Source organism: Mesoplodon bidens, assembly GCF_964165515.1.
Source record: "Mesoplodon bidens genome assembly, chromosome: 2".
NCBI lineage: Eukaryota > Metazoa > Chordata > Mammalia > Artiodactyla > Ziphiidae > Mesoplodon > Mesoplodon bidens.
In genome coordinates, this window is record NC_138177.1 from 5,082,049 (window position 1) to 5,104,210 (window position 22,162).

General features: G+C 48.4%; 1 protein-coding gene across 4 annotated transcripts; it reads right to left on the reverse strand.

Annotated features, from left to right (window-relative positions):
* Positions 1-1,757: 1,757 nt before the first annotated feature.
* On the reverse strand, positions 1,758-21,367 carry LHX9 (LIM homeobox 9; the record flags this gene model as incomplete). Of its 4 annotated transcripts, none has more annotated exons than XM_081224366.1 (6): positions 1,758-1,814; positions 6,059-6,261; positions 12,485-12,840; positions 14,001-14,203; positions 16,140-16,258; positions 21,340-21,367. In XM_081224366.1, the coding sequence occupies 6 exons, from the start codon at positions 21,365-21,367 to the stop codon at positions 1,758-1,760; spliced, it is 966 nt and encodes a 321-aa protein (XP_081080492.1). The 4 variants fall into 4 exon arrangements, with proteins under 4 accessions (XP_081080492.1, XP_081080491.1, XP_081080490.1 ...); XM_081224364.1 differs by lacking the exon at positions 1,758-1,814 and adding an exon at positions 4,229-4,749; XM_081224365.1 differs by lacking the exon at positions 21,340-21,367 and having other exon boundaries at positions 16,140-16,313.
* Between the last annotated feature and the right edge of the window lie 795 nt (positions 21,368-22,162).

The following is a 22,162-nucleotide window of genomic DNA, read 5'->3' on the forward strand; positions in this document are numbered from 1 at the left end:
CACACTTCACATTCCAGAGAAATATTTAAAGGTCTGTAAAACCAGGTGAAGTTCCAAAATATTTCTAAACGAAACTGCCACAGGTGACAGCACAGGGAAAGAAGGCAAAGCTACAGGACAAGGATTGGAATAAACTGGCTGGAAATGTATTGGAAAATCTATTTAAGTTACAATAGCCATGGATGAGGTTTCAATGAGGCATAAACATTCAAGTTACTGACAAAACCAACATGTTTCATGATCACTCAAAATAGTCTACTTGTCATGGTGCATTGGTTTTTTTTCTTTTATTAGTAAGTTGCTCTCTCTTTTTAATTTTTTTTTTCCTTTTTTAGTATTCAGGAAGCGAAAGCATTTAAGAAAACATTCAAAATTCTGAGAATACATGTAAGTGAAATATTTACACTATCATTCATAAAAGTTACATCATTTACATAGGGTTCATTTGTATATAATAAAAATTTCATCATAATGAAAACTTTTCTGGAAAGTTATATGTTAATTTGTTTAACATATGCTTTGGATATACAGCTAAATATGAATAGTTAAAAAAATTCTGTCTTCAAATATCCCTTTAACAATTAAAAAACCTCATTCCTAAACATTTGTTTTTCTTTCCACTTGCTCTTTTGTTTGTGATATCATATGTAGTTTGAACTATGCAAAGATTGGATCTTGTCATAGTTCAGAATATATTTGTATACTTTCAATAAATTTGCTCATTGCATAGCAAACATGTAAACTTACAGAGGATCTATAAATTTTACCCTAATCATCTAAAAAAGTTACTGAAATTTTACATGACAGTATATTGAGGTTTATTTTTGTTGTAATTTGGGTTTTCTTTGTTTTTTTAAAAAATATTTTTAGTCCATGTGTCAAGTGAATACAGCTAATAAAAAGTCATGAGAAGTCAAAAACCAAGTAAATAATTTTATCCTAGATTACCAGAATTTAACCTCATTATATCATTTGGGCTTTTTCCTAAGTATAACAAGTTGGAAATGTACTGTGCTGCCTTTTAAGACAGTGTTCCAAATTAATTTCAAAAGTGTGTGTTTAACATAAAGTTAACTATGTTTCCATCAAATAAAATGTTTATTAATGAAAGCTATTTATCATACAAGAAACAGCAAAGATAAGTCATCATACAGAGATGTACACTAGAAGTGAAAGATGTAAAAGTGCATGCAGAGATTTCTGTTTAAGAAGGAAGTAATAAACAATAATACTAAAATCACTGGATTTTGACCCCTATACTCTTAAATGAGTGATAGCTTTTCTTTGAATTTACAATTGGAAAATGCCATGAACAGATAGGACTAATACACATTAGCAAGCAGGTGAAATGAATGTTTTTGGATTTTATTTTACAACTACTGTGCTTGACAAATGTGTGGGATTTTTTTATTCAATAATTTTCTTCAAATATGGGGTGGGCATATTACTGCCTGGTTGCTCTGATTTATACACGATTTATCTAATTTTGTTTAAAACCATATAATTTTAAGCCTCCATTTGTGTTAGACATCATAAAGAACAGAAGTTTTGTTAACATTCAGTAAATGACATTTAAGTCTCCCGGTCTCTCTTTCTCTCTCTCTCTCTCTCTCTCTCTCTTTCTCTCTCTCTATCTCTCTGTCTCTCTTTTTTTGGCTCAATAGATTTTTAAATGTATGATTATCATATAACCTAATATTGTCTTTGTCTTCACTGCAGTGGATTTCCGATCAAACTTTTCCCCTTCTTTTAATACTTTAGGGAATTTTCAAACGTCGGGATGTTTGGCTGTAATGCCCCAAGATTTGTTCTCCCTGAAAAAAATCATAGTGACAATTTATTAACTACAGAGCAACTTGGCTTTTAGGGGTCTGCAATTTCTATTTAGATTTACAAATATCCATTTGTGCTCAATAGACCTAACATTAAACTTAATCATATTTAAGGTTTCTTTTCATGCAATTACTTTATCTGCTAATTGTCTTTTTTTTAATTCTAAAAATCAGGCTGAGTCAAATCAGTGGGGCATTACTTTTATTGTAGGAAAAAATATATTTAAAGGTAATTCTAAGTTGAATTACACTGCATATGCAATGGTAATTTAAAATGAATCAGAAGTTTGGAAATCTAAAAGCTATTTGTATGTTTGCATATCTAAAATTTTTCATATTACCGTTTTAATAGCTTTTACAAATAGACAATCAAAAACACGCTAGAACAGTTAAGCCTTAAGTAAAACTAATGGGAAATAAAACTCCTTAGATTCAAAATCGTTTATTCACACAAATTTAATAGGATATATCACAATTGTTTGGTCCATAAATATTTAGGGGAAATAGTTTCTATACAATGCATTTATCAATAAACAAAGAAACATGGACAATTTTGCTAGACCACTTACTGTACTATAAACACGAAGCTCAATATATAAGATTATTGAATTTATCAACTATATTGGAAAGAGTGCACAACTGCTTTCTATGACATGTTTGTCCCCTCTAACAGGATACACCATAAAAAGAGTTTCAGAAATAAGAGGTAAAACAGTACAAAACTAGTGAGGTGTCAAAAGGGCTTAAAACAGTTAATTTAACAAACAACACATATATCCTGATTTTTCACAAACTTACTTCCAAGTTATCTCATAAGGCACATAGGAGAACTGAGTTATAATTAGTCTACTTAATAAAGTAGATCTATAGTACCATATATTGTTCTGTCAAAGAACAAAATTTATAAGTATCAATATTTTACCTGTAAAAGTGTATTAATAAGATCTCAGCCTTACCAAGGTTGTTTGGTCTGGTTAGTGGTAAATGCCCAAAATGTAATAGAAATATGAAAAGTCAAGATTTAAGCTCCATATAAGATGATAACCACACTTGCTAAATATATAATGGCAATCACACCTTCTTCTGTTACAGTGTTATCTTCCATCATCTTTTTTTAAAAAATAAGCTACTTTCTGTGCTAATTTTCTAAAGACCCTGAGCAAAAGTTACAATAATGCACTTTAATGTGGGCAGTGAACTGTCAATATGTAACCACACATTTATACAGCCAGAAGGACACCTTTAAAATCTATTAAATAGCCACTTCGACCACCAGAGGAGATTTAAGGGGTCCAAAAAGTGGAGAACATGTGCAAAGTTATTCTTAACAATCCACTAAAGCAAGACATATATCTTGACTTCTTTTTTATTTTTATTTTTTTTAGGAAATCCACAATCTAATTGGTATTTAACTACAACAGAAGCATATAGATGAACATTCACCACTGCCCAGACCATTAAGATTTTAGCTTAAATTAAAAGAAAAAAAATGCTACTGTAAACTAGGAAATATATTCAGATCAGCATCCACAAGGCTTCTGAGTTTATCTACTTTAAAACTAAGAACCTCAAATCTCTAATGTCAGAAAATTTTTTTTTCTGACAAATACATCAACCTGTGCCAAAGTAAAATGAAGCAAAACAAAACCAAAGAATTCTCATTGCTAGCATGTTACTAAGTTGTTTTTTTTTAAACATTATTTGTATAGAATGCCAGATACAATATCATGGTACAGCTGAAGCCAATTAAGAGCTATTGATTAAATTATACTGATTTTTTTAACTTCTTAAAAAATTATATTTTGCTTATTTCCATTTTCCCTGGGAAAAAAATCATTTAGAAAGAATGGTTTTATAACTATCATTTTTTGCTTGAGGAGGTTAAAAGTATAGAATTTCAAATTCTGTTTGGAATTTTCATGGATACACAGGAGGTTTAAGTATTTTTCAAATGTTGAAAAGCAATAACTAACTAATAAGAAAGTTTTGTTGGGATGTACACCCTAAGAGGAAAAAAGAGTCACATTCCTGGTTAGATTTCCCACCTAATTAATCTTTAATATTTAGATTTGCTATCCTTAATGCTGTTTAATCATATTCCTCATTTGTAAAAAAAAAAAAAAAAAAAAAGGAATAATCAAAACATGTTTTTTCCATTTTAAAATTAAAAAAAGACAATATGAAGTTTTCAAAATTCCGTAAGTACACGTACAATTGCAAGATTAAAAAAATAATTTTAATTAATTATCTGATTCTTTATTAACCTAATTATATAACCGGGAATATGATTATTTGCCCATCATAATACCACTCTTTTTTTTTTTCTTCGAGATTCTGGAAATAAGTAACATACAATTTTAAGAGGCACTTATTAGAATGATTCCCAAACTCCCCTTACCGACTGAAAGATCTAATTAATTTTTTTTAAATCCAAATACACTTTGTAGACAAAAAAAAAAATACACTTTGTAAAGGAGACAATACTGTAAACTCATTTGCCAAGTGGCTGCAGAGGCTACACACCAAGCTGTTGTTTTTATTTCCCAAGTATCTTGTGGGTTAGGGAAAAAAAAAAAAAAAAGTCTTGTAAATAATAAAATAATCATTAGAATAATAATAAAAAGAAGAGGAAGAATTTAAAAAAAAATAAAAACCAATGTTAGAAAAGGTTCGTTAAGGTAGTTTGCGAGGGGCTTCCGGATTCGTGGCTGTCCATGTTAGAGGTCACGGCTGTCACTACAGTGATAGTGGGATTGGTCAGGTCTGTTAAAGTGGTCGCAGTGCCGGGTGGACTGAGCGCGCCGCTGTCTGCTGAGGGCGGGGCCGGAAGCGACGTGCCATCAGCTTTATCAACACCCCCATTCTCCTGCCGCAAAAGGTTCCTTCTGAATTTGGCTCGTGCGTTTTGGAACCAAACCTGCAAACCAATCCCAATGGATTTCTTTACCGATGTTTATTTTTATACTTCTTTTTTTTCTCTCTCTTTCCTTTTATTCTTTTTCTTTTTCTTTTTTCTTTTTTTTTTTTTTTGGATATGTTTCTCTTTTAAATATAATTGTTTATTTTTCTTGGGAAAGAAGGGCCTTTTGTTTTTTTGTTTTGTTTTGTTTTGTTTTGTTTGCTTTCTTTTAAAACAGAGTAATTCCAGTACGACTACGGACACCCTCTGAGCAGCACGTGTGCCCCCGCCCCAGCATTAACAACTGCCGCTTGGGGGCTACGGATGCTTAAGTGGAGATACCGTGGGGAAATGAAGGCACAGAGATGAAGAGGGGGAAACACACCCTGATTCCTCAGCTACTGTCTTTTTGAGAATGAGGGCAGGCGAGGTCAGGGAATGGTTCACAAAGTAAGAATCACTCGCATGAAATGAACATCATTGAAACAGATTTCAGCCTATTCTTGAGTCTGACACATGGCAAGTATTCCTTGCATAGGAAAAACCCCGAGGGCCACAGACTCCAAGCAACCGGAAACTGGCGGGTGGAATTTTAAATGCCTGCTATTTGTCACTGAAAAGTGTAAGAGCATCACAGGTGACCCACAGCAACCCGCTATCATGTCTCTAGCTACATATTCTTACCATGATGAGTTTAGGAAAGCAGTTGGACAGCAGATCTCACTCCCGGTATTTAGTTGTGAAATATGGTTGGTTAAAATGGGAAAATACTTTCTCCAAGTGGTTGCTGAGACATTAACCATACTTGTGGCTTTTCAGGAGTTGACAAAAAGGGTCGTCTTGAATTTGGAAGCTCACAACAGGTAGTGAGGCTGCCAAGAGTGTGCTGAAGTAAGACAGCGCCAGCAGGTCCCCCCCGCCAAGTCTGTGCACTGGCCCTAATGTTAACGTTAAGTCTCCAAAGCCACAGCTTGCGCAGATAACGTCACCCGCGTTTGCAGAGCAGCTAGGCAAGCTGAACTGGCTTTGGTGCACCCGTCTCTCCATCTGCAGGGAGAATGTGGCTGCATCTTAGAAGACCCTGCGTCTCTCTTTGGGCAGTCTCCGGAAAGCCCCTGCAAAATCTCAGTACACTCTCTAGGGAGTTACCTAGAGTAACTGAGGGAGTTACCTGAGAGGGTACCTCTCAGTACCCTCTAGGGAGGTAACTAAGGTAGACTAATAAGAAGCCGTACAGGAAATAGCCGTATCACTCCAAACAGGGAAGAGAACTATTTTTACTGCAAGGGGAAGATGTATACACAGCCAACGATGGAGGTTTCCTTACCTGCAAAACTCTTTTGGTCAGGCCTGTTTTCTGAGCAAGCTGCTTGAGGTCCTTGGCGTCCGGGTTGTGGTTGATGGCAAAGTAGGATTTCATGGTCCGGAGCTGGTGATGCTTGAAGGAGGTGCGCATGCGCTTGGTCTTCTGCGAGGGCGGGTAAGGCTGCTGATCCCGGTCCAGATGGTCCGCCTCATTCTCGTTACAACCTGTTGCAGTCACAGTGGACAAACAGGGGCTCAGTGGGAAGTCCTGCGTTAGCTGAGAAGATGGCAGGTGGCATGATAATGTCATGACACAACAACAACAGTGGAAAAAGCTGTCGACCCAATTATGAGTGGGAGCCAGACCAAAGAAAGAGGTCAATTGCCCACAACCTCCAAACTAGTCTGTTCATGTGGACACACCCGAAGTTTAGGTAGTAGAAAAATATTAGATAAATCCCCTCTTTGGCTTAATGGTTGCTAGAAAACCTTGAAAAGATGAATAAGCTGTAAGTGTGGGAGGGAGAGAAATATTCTCCAAGAGGGAAAAGGAAAAAACCCTTTTCTACTATATTTATGTGTATCAGCACACTGCCGCTCCACACACAGTTTTTAGAGACTCCACGTTTTGTCTGTATTTGTGAGATGAGGTGTGTTCTCTGAAGGCATGAAAGATATGCAAGCGAGTAATTTCAGCTCTCTCACATCTGAAGGTCTCGGAGAGCCCCCCAATGAAGGAAGAATCTGTGTTCCAATTTTTAGCCTTTTCTGCTCATCCTAGAACGTTTCCAAAAAAAGTTAAAAAGTGGCTGGACAAGGGAGAGAAATTAGAAAATAAAAATTTGCAGGATTCTTATGTAACTGTAGGAATATTATTTTTGAGGGCTTTTAGCTATAACTGCTTAGCGTAGGGCTAACCAGGATGAAAATCGTTTTCCCTTGGAGCTATTTTAGTAAATATTTCTGAAAGAGAATGAGCGCAGACTTTTCTTCCCTCGGTTCATGCCTGCAGCGCACCCCACAGCTCCCAGTTCAGAGGCTCTGACGTCCCGCTCAGATTGTGGCCCCGTCTGCTCTGGCACGTGGTACGGAGAGGGGTTGAGCTGTGCCCCTGGCCGGCAGGGCAGAAGGAGCGTGGCATCACAACCCCCCTTGCACAGCTCCCTCAGCACTGAGGGCAAAGCAACCCAGCCTTTGAAACAAGCCTCAAAGTCCTTATCCCCAGGATGTAAAGATGTGCATTTAAGAGGTCATTTCCAATAACCTACTGGCTCTGCATAAGAAATATGACTACAAAATGAAAACATTTTGCTAAATATTTACTGATTCCGCCAACTTCGCAACTTAAAGGGCATGGCCGGGGTTTTTTTCCCCTTTAAACCTTACTTCAGATGTTTATCTCATATACATTCAGACTGATCATCCTGCATGTTAGTGCATTATAATAGAACATCTAAAGTCAACCTGGTCGTTTCCCTGGGGGGAGATGGGGGCGAGAAACCTGAATCTTGAAGGAAGTGAGACATCTCTTGCTATCATCTCTTTCATTCTGCTTGAGGAAAATAGTATTTGCCTGCTATGCTCTGGTTACAATTACTTTTTAAAAAACACTTTTAGTAAATCAGTATATATACAGAAACCCAGTAGTTTTATAGTCATCAACAAGAGTCAGCTGCATGACAAAATCCTTTTAAGAAATTCTCCCTAATGTAACAAGACTAGGCGTGGACTAATGTCCCCTTTGTTCATATTTCCATGAGATCCATAAAGAGGGCACACTTGGCAAAAGGGCAATTGAGTTCATGGAGAGAAAGACTCTATCATTTCACCATTGGGTCCTCTAAGTCATGCACAGGGCCAGGAGCTCATCGAGCATTCGATCAAGATTTTGAATCTTTGTTCATCCATAAAACCACAAGTGACTATAAATGCAAAGTCAAATCAACTTGAAATGGAATGCAAGTTAGATATATACAGCCAAAGGTTGAACAGAGGCTCCTTAAACTCCACCAGAAAGGGTAACCTGTACCCAGAAATAAGAGAGAGAATATGCTTTACATTTTATCCTATTGCATCCCCGGGGAGAGATGTCAAGTTCAAATATTCTACAGAATTGCACTTTTGTATCCTCAAATGGATGAAACAGCATCTCATGACCTACTATAAAACTATACTTATCTCCAGTAAACTGAGCTATATTTCACAACCAGATTATAAATGAAGCCACACCAAAACAGTCAAAGAGGCACACCTTAGTCATTGGAGGCTTCTTCAAGTAAGATTTCAATTCTGTCATAGGTGAGTGATGTGTAACCCTTCCTGAATAGCACATTAAATGGAATATTACACTTGAGGTAGAAGACTTAACTTGGTACTTAAGTAATGCCCTTAGCCACCCACCCCCGCCCAAGTTGTTATTTCTTAGAAATGGGTTTGATTCCTAACCTAACTATATACTCATTAGTCTTTAAAATGAAGTTTAGGGCTTTCCTGGTGGCGCAGTGGTTGGGGGCCTGCCTAACAGTGAGGGGGACATGGGTTCGAGCCCTGATCCGGGAGGATCCCACATGCCGTGGAGCAACGGAGCCTGGGCGCCACAACTGCTGAGCCTGCGCTCTAGAGCCTGCGAGCCACAACTACTGAGCCTGCGTGGCACACCTACCGAGGCCCGTGCGCCTAGAGCCCGTGCTCCTCAAGGAGAGGCCACCACAGTGAGAGGCCCGCGCACTGCAATGAAGAGTGGCCCAGGCTCGCCGCAACTAGAGAAAGCCTGCGTGCAGCAATGAAGACCCAATGAAGCCAAAGATAAATAAAATAAATTAATTAATTTAAAAATAAAAAATGAAGTTTATGAAAAGAATTATAGACAGGTTTGATAAAATTGCTTCTCTGAATATGCATTCTATATCCATTATTGCTGATTAAGAACTCAGCAGAGAAGTATAGTGTATTAAACACAATTATGGGACTTGTTTTCACATAGAATACAATTCACTGTGCAAAAAGATTAAGTTAGCTCTTTATTAAACTGGTATTAATATAAACAGATAAACTGTGTGATCAGTTATATTATGTGAACTAATAGAGCAATCTATGTCATCTACAGAGTAACGCAGTGCATTGGCCTAAATTACTTGTGTTTCACTATGAATGCCTTACATAAACTTGCAAGTGATTGCATTTCCCCAGGGTCTACTTTTAAAGCTACAGGGGTTTTCTTCCCCCCGAATTATGAGATGAGATGATAAATCTCTTAAAACTGTCTTAAACATACACCTGTAAGTACACATCTGGCACTATAAAGTTAATGAGAAGATCTAAATATTTTATTCTCCAGCCACTCATGGAATGGTCCCCTATCCTGAAGTGAGTTTCTATTCTGCAGGTGTGTAACCTTCTGAGAACTGATCCCTGAGAGACCACTAGGGGTCAGTGCCAGGCAAATTTAATGACTGCCGGCAGTTTTTGAAGTTTGGAAGCCAAGAAAGACCCTAAGGAGGGAGATTTCGCGAAGTGGCAAAAATGTAGTCTCTCAATTAATGTTAAATTACCCAAACAAGAGCTGCCTGCCCTAGACGAAATCCTCCTCTCACCCTGGAGGGCTGCACATCAATCCAGCATCCCAGATAAATTTTCCAGGTCTCTTTCTAAAATATCTGCCTGATATCTGCACAAAGAGCTATAAACCAAATCAGGAAGAGTCTCATGAAAAGGCATTTATTTGCCTTATGTCGAGCACTTACTGATCTTTGCCAAGCTTCCCATCTCTGGAAGTCTGAATCATAAACATATTCTGTGTACATGTGTTTGAAAATATATCAATGTATAAATTAGATGTGTTTAGTATCAACATTAGTCTTTTCTGAGATTAATTTACACTTAAGCAGAGATGGCTCTAAAGAAAGCTAAAATAATGAGCTAAAACTGCGGGTCCATTTTACTGTCTGCCCTTTAACGTGTTTTAAATGCACTGAAGTGTTTCTTTGGCTAGTCTTGTAATAACAAACTGGCATTGGATTCATAAACTTTTTTTAAATGGCAGATTGATTTCTGGTCAGGCACCTTTAACCCAATTTCTCTAGATTATTTTCACCTGATCTTAACTATATGCTATTTGCTCCTATCTGGGAAAAGTCCAGAAGGGAGGAGGTGGATGTTAAATGAAGGGGCTCTGCAGTGGTGTGATCTACAAACTCCCTGGGGTCAGGGAGGCCCCTCCCTTACCTTTCCCTCCTTAATGAATAAGAGCATCAACTTTCTCCATAACCTTGTAGCAGCACTAATTTGCAAACTAAAGGCCTAAGTGGAAAGAGATTTTCGTTCTTTCTAAGAAATAAATGTGTACTCTAGGTCTGCTTGGAGAAGCACAATTTTCTTGACCCTAAAGCTCTGTGGCTCTTTCTCACATAAAGTAAGATCAAGGCGAAATCAAACGTAGCTAATTAGGTTAAACAAACAAGCGAAAACCCAGGCTTGCCACCTTTGGCTAGAAATCTCCTCCCCACACTTCTGGACCTTCTCTGGGCTGAGGGCTTCCCTCTCTCCAAAAGCCTGGCTATTTTCTTTCTCTCTCTCTCTCTCTCTCTCTCTGTCAATCTCTCTCACTCTAATTAGGGCATTAGGGCCTTGGTCTGTGGCTGGAGATTCCGATGTCACCTTCTATTAACAGAGAACAATTAGTGCCCTGCCCAGCCTGCCCCGGGGACCACGCATCAAAGGAGCCCAAGTAAGCGCGCTGGGCACCGTGGCCCCAAACCAGAGCCCCAGCCTCGGGCACAGCAAGAGCAGTGCGCAGCCCGACCTCCGGCGGGGGCTTGGCAAAACCCGCGGGTGCGCCCGCTGAGCGACACCAACCCATCCGGTCAGGGTCTCAGCCGGCAGCCGGCCCTCCGCCTCTGCCCAGTGACCCCGGCTTGAACCCCCTGGGACCAGTACAGTCACTCTGGGTCCCCGCTCCTTGGGACACCACCCGCTGCGCCTTTTCTGTGAAAACCTCCGGAGAACCAGGAGGGAGCCGAGGAGAGAGCCGGGCAGAGCCCACTCAGCCTGCGGGGACCCTGAAAGCTGTGGGCCTGAGCAGGACTCTGGATTCCTCTAGCACACACTGGCTGTGTGACCCTGGGCAAGTCACTTATCTGACGGGACAGTGTCCCTTTACCATTGAGCCACAGTGGCTCACACACCACACCAGGCACGTGGGAACTGGAAGAGAAAAACAGGCAAGATCCATGCTCTGGGGCGCCCACCCTTTGGCTGGAATCTGGGTGCTCATGGTAACAGACAGGGGTTGCCACCATGAGGTCCCCAAGGTCCTTCCCAATAGAATGGACTCCCCTGGCCTGAGTCTCCTGCCTGCTGAGGTTTCCATCTGGGGCCAGGCCAGGGGACAGGGAGTCAGAGCAGCTAAACCAACCCTTAGGTGGCCCTAAAGTTATCCTAGAGCTTTCTGGAACCTCTTTTCCAGTGGCTGGGACTCACCGGAAGAGCTTCCATCCCTCTTGGAGTTAGATTGTGGTCCTCAGGGCCTGTCATCATCCTCACCTGGGGGATGGCAGGTGAGGGCGGGCTACCAACAATGAGAAACTGGTGAGTGAGAGAGATTGATGAATGATAACGCGTGCGCCTCCCAAAGCAAGGAGGAGAGCGTGCTCTCTGGCCTGTTGCCTGCATTTTGTTTTGAATTAAGAGAGAAAGCCTGAGGAGGACAGACGAGCAGCCTGGGACTCCACGAAGCCTCCTCAGAGGGCCTGACCTGGAGGTTCTTCCAGTCTCCAGGGCGGTCTGGGGGTCTGGAGGGTTTATCCCACAGGGAAGGGGCTGGCTGGCTGGGTCCCCTGACCCAGGGGAGGAGCAGGCCCGCTCAGCTGTGGACAGGGACTCCCGCCCCTACAGCTGCTTTTCACCAAGATCAGGGACTTGGTTTTTCAACACTCTTGCCAATGTTTCCCTGATTAACTCTGGCCTGGTGACCACAGCCTCTGCCCTCTCTAGACAGACTGGGGTTGGGCTCTGAAGACTTCTTTTCTTTTTTCTTTTTTAGTATTTAGGGAAACCTCCTCCAGGATCTATAATTTGGCCTCCACTCAGGAACTGCCCTGGGGCTGTTTTGCTCCAACTGGGAGCCAGAAGCTAATGGGCTCATTTACTAATGGGCAACAAAGATTTGGCTCGGCCTGTTTGGGGGAAGCCACTGCAGCCTTATGAATGCGTTTTCTGCCCCAAACGACGGATAGGTCTCTCTCACCTGTTCCCCCTCTTCTCTCCCTCTTTCCCTCTCTCCACCTCTCCCTTCTTTCTGAGTGAAAGGGAGCTGTGGTGAGAAAAGCGTTGTGCTAAGGAAAGCACCGTCTTGCCGCCAGGTCTTGGACGGGAAGGCGCTGGATGGAATTCTCCTCTGAGCAGAGGAGGTTAGGGCTACAGGGGCACTGGGGAGGGGCTGGGCGCCCACCTGAGTTGTAACTGACGATGTCCACCCCCAGCGCGGGGCTCTTCCGCTTCCGGGGCCGCCCCTTCTGCACGGTGCCAGCGCCGTTGAAGTAAGGCAGGGCCAAGCCGCCGCTCTTGGCCGCCAGCTCGGTGTAGCTCAGCTGAGGTGGATACTCCCCTTGCAAGAGGGTCTCGAAGTGGGCGCGGCAGTACACCAGGCTGTCTTTCATGCCAAAATGATCGCCCGTGGTCAGGGTCTTGTTGCAGGTGGAGCAGGTGAAACAGCTCAGGTGGTAGACGGAGTCTCGGGCGCGCATGACCATCTCGGAGGCGGAGATGCCAAGGTGGCAGCGGGCACATCTCTGCACAGAGAACCTTCTGGAAGGAAACAGTCGAGTCAGGGCGCTGGTGGAGGCAAAGGCAGGGCCACCTCCCACTGTGACACCTGGGGCATGGTCAGCAGTGGCCCAAGACTGAGACCTGGGAGGGGTCCGGGAGGGGAGGACCCGCGCCCACTTGGACATTAATTTTATTTGCTCATTGACTTGCTCTGGTGAACAAGACAAAGAACCCTTGCATTAAATTCAGAAGAATTGGGTAACTGATCCTCCGTTTTCTTCTCTGTAAAGTGAAAATTTTAAAAACCAAAAACAAACCCTGCACTGGCTAACTCACAACACTATATTAAGAATATTACATTGTGATATCAAGTGAAAACGTTTCCTCGATTACAAAACATACACACGAAGGGTGTTACTATTTATGGAAGCGTGAGCGTGCCTGAAAGCATTCAGACACTGCCCTGGAAGAAAAAGGACAGTTTTGCGGAGGGAAGCTAATTCATTTTTAACCATTTTTCTCGCCTCAGCCGAGCGCGGAGCCGAGTCCCTGCACAACGCTCGCGTCCCCATTCCAAAAGCAGAACTGGGAAGAATCAATTAAACAAGCTGCCGGCGACTTGATTCTCCGGCGTCTCTCGAGGCTGGCGGGCAGGTTCCAACCAGCGGGAAAGGCATCTCGGAACTGAGAGGCCTGGGTTTCGGCAACAGCGATCACTCCTTTTCATGGTCCTTTACGTGAGCTCCCGCCCCCCTCCTCGCGAAAACCTGACACCAGTTGCTGCTGCCCCGGCCACCAGTTGAGTTCCAAGGCACGGGCCTTGCTCAGTTCGTAATAAACGGAAAAAACAAAAACAAAAACCAAAAAACAGCTTTCGTCACGGTGGACCGAGAAACGTTCATTTACCCTTCCGAGATTTGCCCAGTTCCCTCGGCCGAGCTGCCCAGGGCCCCCTGAGCGGGATCGTCGCTGATCACGCTCTGGACCTTGGGTGCCCCCATCCGCGCGCACCCTCCTCGCGCGTCGGGCGGGGATGGGGATGCTGCAGCTTGAAGGCGCACGCGGTGGGCTTCCCTGGTCTGGGCACTGGTAAGAGTACCCCCAAGGGACCAAAGGCTGGGGACAGGGAGGGGACTCCGGGGCTCGGGCAGATGACCCCTCCAGGTGTGCCAGGGCGTAAGGGACAGGGGTGGGGATACCTGTAGTAGTCCTCCTTGCAGTAAATGCTACCGTCCTTGGCGAAGCAGGTGAGCTCGGACTCGAGGGCCAGCTTACATTCACAGCATTTCAGGCACCTCAGGTGCCACTGCTTGTCCACGGCCAGCAGGTAGTACCTGTCGGCGATCTTGCCCCCGCAGCCGGCGCACAGGGCGGGCTTCTCAGGGCTCAACGGAGGCATCCCCTGCAAAGAAGCGCGCGCGGCGTCAGGAGGGCGCGCGGGGCCGCCCCACGCGGGTACCCTTCGCGGCGCCAGCCCTCGGCCTCGGCGAGCGCCGCAAGGTCAGGGGTCCCTGCGCAAAGGCAAACGTCGGAGGAACATTTGCAGTTTTTCCCTCTGCGACTCGCACCCTTTCTACTGCGTCCGCCTGAACGCGGCGTCCGCGTCCTTCCCGGACTTTTAACCTGAAAACACGGGCCGGCCACCTAGAGCCTTTTTCGAAAGGGCTAGGAGCACACGGACTATAGTTTGGTGGATGTTTCCAAACTCGAATAATTAAAAGTTAAAAATTGTGGGCTCCGATGCGCACGAAATAAAACAACGGAAATTGTTATTGGAGAATGGAAAGGCGATCTGAACAAGCACATATTGTTTTTTCAACAAATACTATTACATTGCTATTTCTCTAAATCCTTATAAGCAACGTTGAAATTAAAAGGAAGGGAGAGGTTTTTATACTGGTGCTCATAATTTGGTCGACATTGTTTTGATCGGGATGTATTTGTCAGATCTTGCTGTTCTCCAATCTTCAGGGTTATTGGTCCTTTCCCTAGTAAGGGTGTACCGTGCCTGTTCCCGGGGAGGGTCCGTTATCCGATCCCCTCTGCACGGGCCCTCCTTCCCTGACATCAACATACCCAGGAGATCTTTGTCCTGAAAATCTTAATGCCCAAATTAAGCTTCCCACCTGCGTCCCCACGACACAGCAAGGATGGGGACACCTCGCCTTAACAAGCGCAGCCCCGCTGTGAAATTCGGGTTTGGATTACTGCTTTTTGTTTTTAAACAGGGTAGCCACAAAAGGGGGGAAAATAAAAGTTAACCGCTGTACATTTCCGTCAGGACTAGCAGAAATGGGTTGGACTTCCCCCACTAAACTCTGGCGGGCCTGGAAAAGTAAAGTTTCGCCCTTTATTCAGACAAGGGCCTGCACTGAATTCATTTTGCAAATGTAGAAACATCCACCAACGCGGCTACTTGGTGGATCCAAAATACCGCTGACCTGCCCAGGGCAGTCTACCGACTTAGTTTGAGCCACAATTCCCGGTGTGATGCCTGAGGATCTACACAGCTATGCTCGGCTGCAATCATCTCCGGAGACTTTCGTAGTTTCCCCCCTCCGGCTCGTAAGTGGGAAAGGCGAGCACATAGATTATTCATTGGTTTTCTTTATTAAGCTGGCATGACTTTTATCCTACGTATGTAATCGACAGAGGTGGTCGATCACAGCGTTTAAGGGTTGGAAAGTTCTCGCTCATGGGCTAGGTGCCCCGCTCCTCCAGATTTTCTATTAGAGTCCCCTGCACACCATACCCTCCCGGCCCGAGAGCTGAGCGCAGTCCTGTCTCACTCAAAGGGCCCAGACGAGCTGCCAGAGACCCCGAAACTCGCGGGGTTTGAAGGTTCCACGTTCCGAGCATCCGGAGAGCTGGAGGGAGCCCAGTCGCGTTCTAGTCCGCTCCAAATGTCCGGTCACCAGACCCAGGGACTAGAGTCACCAGGCTTCAGCTCGTCCCGGACGCTCGGCCGCGCGCCGGCAGCCCGTGGCCCGCACCAGCTCGCCCTCTGGCCGCCGATCCTCGCCGGGGAGGGGCCCGGGAATCTGAGGTCCGGAGGAGAGGACGTCCCCATCCTCTCGCGCCCGGTTCTCCCTGCTTTCCCGGGACCAGCTGCGGCAGAGGGGAGCGAGCTCGGGGTGTCAGGAGCGTAGACAATTCAAATCGGAAAAGAGCCCTTTCTTACCCTGCAGCCAGGCGGACCAGAGGTAAGCCACCCGCCAACCTGGAGCGGACGCCCCCACGAGCCGCCATCCTCGGTCGGCCGCCGGGGAGGCTCGGATCGGCTGCCCCGCGCGCGCACGGGTGCCTGGCTCCCGCCGCCGCCGCCGGCCCTTCCTTACCGCGTCGCGGCCGTTGAGCTGGGCGCCTTTGGCCAGGCGGGCCTCGGTCTTGGATCTGCGCTCCATCTCCTCCATGATGCCTTGGATGTGGCCTCCGGAGATCCCGTGGAAGAGCATGGCTGGGGGGCGGAAAGGACACGAGTTGTCTTCTGCTCGGCACCCCACTATTTCCATATACACACGCCCGGGGCTCTCAGCTCATCCGAGGGAAGGAGAAACAGGGACCGCAGAGGCGGCGCGATGGGGGGCTGCGGAGACGCTCGGGGACAGAGGGCGAGGGGGCGAGAGGGGAGAAGAAAGGAAGAGGCAGACGGAGTGGAAATTGGTCTGCTCGGCAAGGAAAAGAGGAGAAGGGGGGAGGAAAAGCCCCAGCGGCTCCCTGAAGGAGATGTGCAGAAACAAACAAACACGGGCGGAGGGGAAAGGAGGCGAAGAAGGCAGGCGAATCTTACTGCGCTGAGAGATCGAGTTACTAATGGGAAACAACTGCAGCGGGGGGAGGAAAACAAAATCTGGTGAAGAAAGAAAATAGTTTTGAACACAAAGAAAGAAAAAGAAGTGCTATTTTCAGCGGTCCCTGGCTGCTTGCAAGTTCCCAGTGCCTGTAGGTTGGGTTGGGGACTGCTGCTGCCGCCGGAGCTGTGTCCAATTTGTTAAGAGACTAAAGCCAGCCCATTTTTGATAATTTAGTAGGAGGAGTTCTCTCCCCGGAGCTGCCACGGATTTTTATTCAGACAACAAAGACCTGTCATACTCCTCTCAACCCCCTGGTGATGGGCAAGTGGGGACAAACATGGGGGGGGGTAGGGGGGCAGTAGGAGGGGGCATTTACTTCCCCCCAACACACACACACACACACACACACACACACACACACACACCCTTCCAAGAGTTCCCAGCAATCACGTTTTAAAGGGAAAAAGGAGCCCTTATTGTCCCCGCCCTGGCGCAGAAGGCAGAGAGCCGGCCTGTTTGGTCCAAGTTCAAGATCAGACCCTGGCTCAAGAAATGCAGAATGTCAGCTCCCACCTTTAGGTTTCCTCCTTGTGGACTTTCTGGTCCCCAGCTTATGGGAACCCCAAATAAGTAAATATTGAACAGACATTCCTGTCCTCCCCACCCCCTCTTCCTCAATTCACTTTTTAAAAGCAAGTTGCTTCACCTGCCCAAGGGCTCCCGACCCCAGCAGGGACTGAAGCAACCCCCAAAGCGAAAAGGAGCTAGAAGAGCCTATGTTTCTGGAGTTTACTTCTGGCAGAAAGATTTTTCTTTGACAAATCAGTGTAGGGGAAAGGCCGTGGGCTTGGAGACGTGATGTGCAACTGAACCGTGACCACAGAGGGATGTAGTCTCTCACCCAGTTCAGGTTTGGAGGGAAACCGATGGCGAGTCCCGTGTCCCGTATGAAACTTGTCAATGTGGGCGGCAATTCGGGGACTCGCGGGAACTTGGCGCCGCCCCCCGGGACCGGGCGCGCGTCCCACTGCCCCGGCTGGACTGGGGGCTTGTAAATCTGGACGCGCCACACATTTAGGAGGATGTGAAGGGGGCTTCTCGCCGTGGAGGAGGGGAAGGTGAGAGCTGACAAGCAGAATGGCAGCCCCGCGCCTCACAAGAGGCAGGATTGTTCTGTCTCCCTCTGTTCCCGTGAGCCGCGGCCCCTCCTCGTCCCTATTAAAAAGTGTCCACAATACTCTGATATTGTCGATTCATTCAAACCACCAGAAGCCCCCTAGGGGCCCGAAGCGGGGAGCGGGGGCGGCAGGAACCGACCCAGCTCTGAGCCGAGAGGAGGAAGCCCGGGCTGCGCTCTGCTCTGCGCCGTCCTCCCACTGGCCGCCTGTTTCCCACCGCGCCCCGTCGGCTTTCCGGGACCGCCCGTTTCTCCCCGGCACGTCCCGGACACCTGGAGGAATCCCTTGGTGGAGCACTGGCTTCCCTCGGGAGGAGCCCGACATGGAACGGTGGCCAAATCTAGAAAGATAGAGGGAGAAAGGGAAGAAGAGAGGGAGGGAGGGAGGGAAGGAAGGAAGGAAGGAAGGGAGAAAGGAAGAGCATGGAGGAGGAAGGAAATGAGAGAGGGAGTAGAAAGGAAAGGAAGGAAGAGAAGAATGCTGCAGATCCTGACTTCCTGCCCCAAAGCATCGCCTTCTGAAGCTGCTGGAATCACCTCCACCACGAAACCCAAGACTCCACTGCTTCCCCCCTTACTCTTTTCTCTGGGTCAAAAATCATGTTATTTGCAGACTGGACGCTGTTACGGTCCTCCGGGTGCCAGAATACAGCTCATAAAACACAATTTCACACAGAAATGAAGCCAATCAAGTGAACTAAGCTGGAGACCTCCCCTCACTTTGGCAGCCCTACTGGACAGCAGGGCTGCTATTTACTGTAAGTAATGTAATTAGCCCCTTTGGATGGAAATCAATGAGCTTTTCAAACCCACGTGCACAAACGCTGGGGCTGGGGGCAGCAGTTCTTTCAGAGACGGCAGGTCCTCTCACAAAGGGGCAGACTGCCTTCCCACAGGGCGGTGACTGGGACCAAGGAGGAGGGGGGGAGGAGGAAGAGGAGGGGTCTTTGAGAAGAACATCAGTCAATTAACCCAAGGAGGCTCCAAGGAAAAAGTAAATATGGGACCTCAATCCAGGGACCCGCTTTGTCTAGTTTCTAGGCTAACTACCCCCGCCGCCCCCCCCCATGTGGATGCTCAGAAGTGGGTTTGGCTATTGTTGGATTTGGGTCCTGCTCGGCAAAAACAACAAAGAACCCAAGAACGCCACTGCCTCCTTGCAAGGGCTGAAACTTTGGAGACTTCATTAAGTGAGAGCGTAACAAACAACTCCAAGAAAAAGCCAGAACTTTGTGAAGTCTCCAGGGAAGCCAAGCACAGAAGTCCTGTGAGCCCTCCAACTCTTCGGTCCTTCCTTCATCCACTGCACACAGATTTGTTCATTGTGAATCGGGTACAGGCAGGGCAGAGGACCTCCTGCCATCAGCTTCCAGGTTGGAGCCCAGCTATCCCTGCTTTTTCTTATAAAATTCGGATTGCAAGTTCCTGCGCCGGGTGGGATTTGCTACTTCCCATAAAGATGAGAACTGCTAGGATTCTTCCTTCTCAGCCAATGCAGGAAGATTGCAGAGAGCTAGGGGTGGGGCAGGGGGGCTGCTGGAGTTCGGGAGATCCTCCTTAGCTCTGGGGACCTCGGAAATCGCTCCCCGTCGGTCCGGCCCTGCCTCCTCTCACAGTTCCTGAAAAAGGAAGCCCATGGGTGGGGGGAGGATATTTTCTCCAAGAATTGGGCGCGTGACCTGGGACGTCCTAACCTTTTTGTCTTGCAGCCTCGGGGAGATGGCCTAAGAGTGTCCCCCAGCCCACCACTCTCAAAGCACTTTAAGGAGAGCGTCTTGGTGGCTCTGCCTTCCTTCCTCTCTCCAGAAGAGCTGCTGGGGCCCGGGGCCCGCCGAACGACCCTCGAGTTCTCCGCACTCGCCACTTCCTGGGGCTGAGTCCCCGCATCTCTCAATGGGACAGGTGCAGGGACCCCTACCCCCGCCGCCCGGAGGGGCATCTCGAGTCTCCCCTCTAAACTCAAAGCTCTGTTTGGAGCAGGGCGGCAGAACCTTGGCCAGGGGCTGCCCTCCGTCACGACGCAGCCCACTTCGTCCGCTCTTGTCTTTCTGCTCCACCAGCCACGCAGCCGCTTACAGCGGCCGCTTTGAGGAAAGCGGGCGGCTGGGATCGGGGCCAGAGGAGTTGGGATTGAGGGTCAGGGCCTCGGAATCTCCGCTAGGGCGGCAGCCTGGTCCCGGGTTCCCACTCCCTCCCCAGAGGGGTGGAGAGGGAAGCAAAGGGAACGCGCGGCTTGATCAAGCGGCAACGGAGGCTTTAGGGTCCCAAGGGGAAACCCTGCCTCGACTGAGAGAATAAGCGACTCAAGGTCTCTTCAGACCTGAATTTTGGAGGCCAAGATCCTGTGCCCCGAGTTTGCCCTTAAAAGGGCAGAGGTCGCCTTTCCGCCTGACCCAATTAAGCTAGTTGAGGCGCCTCCTTGGTCTGAAAGGTGCAGCTCTTGGAGCGGTGTCCGTCTTTGGGCGCTGTCCTGAGCATCCCAGGGCCCGGGGGAGTCGGCGCCGTCCTGGGGCTTGGAGCCTCGCACCCAAGCCCTGGATGCCTCGGGGTCTGCGCTGGGCAGGAGGCCAGAGCATAGCCCGGAGGCAAGCCGGCCCTTCTCCGTCCGTGGGCGCAGGGAAACTGTGTGTACACCGAGGGTGGCCGATCCAGACTGGTGCCGCCGCCAGGGCGCCCCTCGGATTCCGTCCTACTAGGAGGGCGGCCTCTCCCCAGCCGGGATGGGAACGGGCTGAACGGCGCCGGGGTGCGCGAGCTCCAGCGCGAGGAGAGGGAGCACCTCGGCCGGGAGCCCGTTCCGCGCGGCCGGCGCGCCGGGCCCTGCCCTCGGGTGCGCCCTGTGTCCACGCACCCCCTTAGCCCCGCGAGGCCTCCGGCCCGCTGCGCGCTCCCTTCAAACCTCTGCCTCCAACGCCCCTGGGTTCTTCTCCAAGGGACGGCCGGCCGGCGGCGGAGACGGCGCTTCTGAAATCTGAAGCTCTTTTACCTGGGGTTTGCCGCGCGGCGGGCCCGCAGCAGCCGCAGGAATAAAGGGAGCCTCCCCCGCCCCCCGCCACCCCCGCGTCCGCGGAGATCGCCCGCAGGAACGGCTACGCGGGGGTCAGATGGAGCCAACAGTGGGGGTGAAACCAGTTTCCAGTTAAGCCCTAATGGGTGAGAAGCGACGTCTTCCTGCCCCCGTCCCCGCCCCATCCCTTCCAGTGAGGAGACGCCCCCAGCAGCTCCGCGAAGGACCCGGAGCGCATCCCTCGCGCCCGGCCACCTCGCGGCTTAATGGCACCGTGACCCCCGCCCCCAGCGCCTCCTCCCCGAGTAACTCAGACCTTAGAGAGAAAAGCAAAAGGAGGGAACGCGGATTTCAGGAATGCTGTCAGCAGACTCCGAACGAGACCATGTATCCTAGAGCCTACGGCTCGCGGTTTAATTTCTAAGGCAAACACAGACCCCTCTTCTTCCCTCCCGCTGAAGGCGTACACACGCGCGTGCACACACACACTCACACACGCACACAATATGTGCTCCGGCCTAAGAGAAAGGGCAAGAGAAAGAGCCTGGCGTGTAACTCACCTGCCTCTAGAGCGGTGCCGTTCAGCATTCTGACAGCAGGAGTGGGTCACTCAGCGATGTGGCTGCACCGCGGAGAAACGAGCGCATCAGCTCCGAGGTGCGGCCCGGGGCCCCGAGCGCCTCCCACCCCGCGGGGGGCGCGTCCCACCTGCCCCTCCCGCCGCGGCCTCGGGTACCGAGAGGCCTCGAGGGAAGCCGGGCAGCCTCCGGTAGGTGCCCGGGGCGCTCCCGGGAGCCGGGCGGTCGGGCTCACACCGAGAGCGGAAAACTGCTACGGCCAGACAACCCCCATCGGGATCTTACCTTGAGGTCCAGACGTTCCCGCCCAAGAACCCGGTCCTCGGCGAGGGAGGGCGGGAGGCGGCGGCCAGAGGTGCGAGCCAGTCCCCAGATCTCGCCAAGGGGTCTTCTGTTAATCCAAATAAGTAAGTCAACCGGTGGCTGGGTGGGTGGATGGTACCCTCTCTTTTCCTCTCTCTCTCTCTCCCTCTCTCTCTCTCTCTCTCTTTCTCCCTCTCTCTCTCCAACCCCCCGTCGGAATTGACCCGAATCCCTCACCTCTGACCCGCAGCTCCCTCCACCTGTCTTTTATTTTCTATTTACGCTTCCAGACCGGGAAGAGGAGGAGAAAGGGGCGGGCAGAGGACACGGACGCGGACCAGTGCAGGGAGACAAGCTCCGAGGCCGCGTTCAGCCCTTCCAGCCTCTCAGTAATCAGGGAAGGTGTGAATGGAGGACCTCATAAAGCCGGGAGCATCTTGAGCCCTTGGGCGCAGCGGGAGGGCTGGAGTCCCGCGGCGCGCCCTGGGCTGCCGGGCCTCCA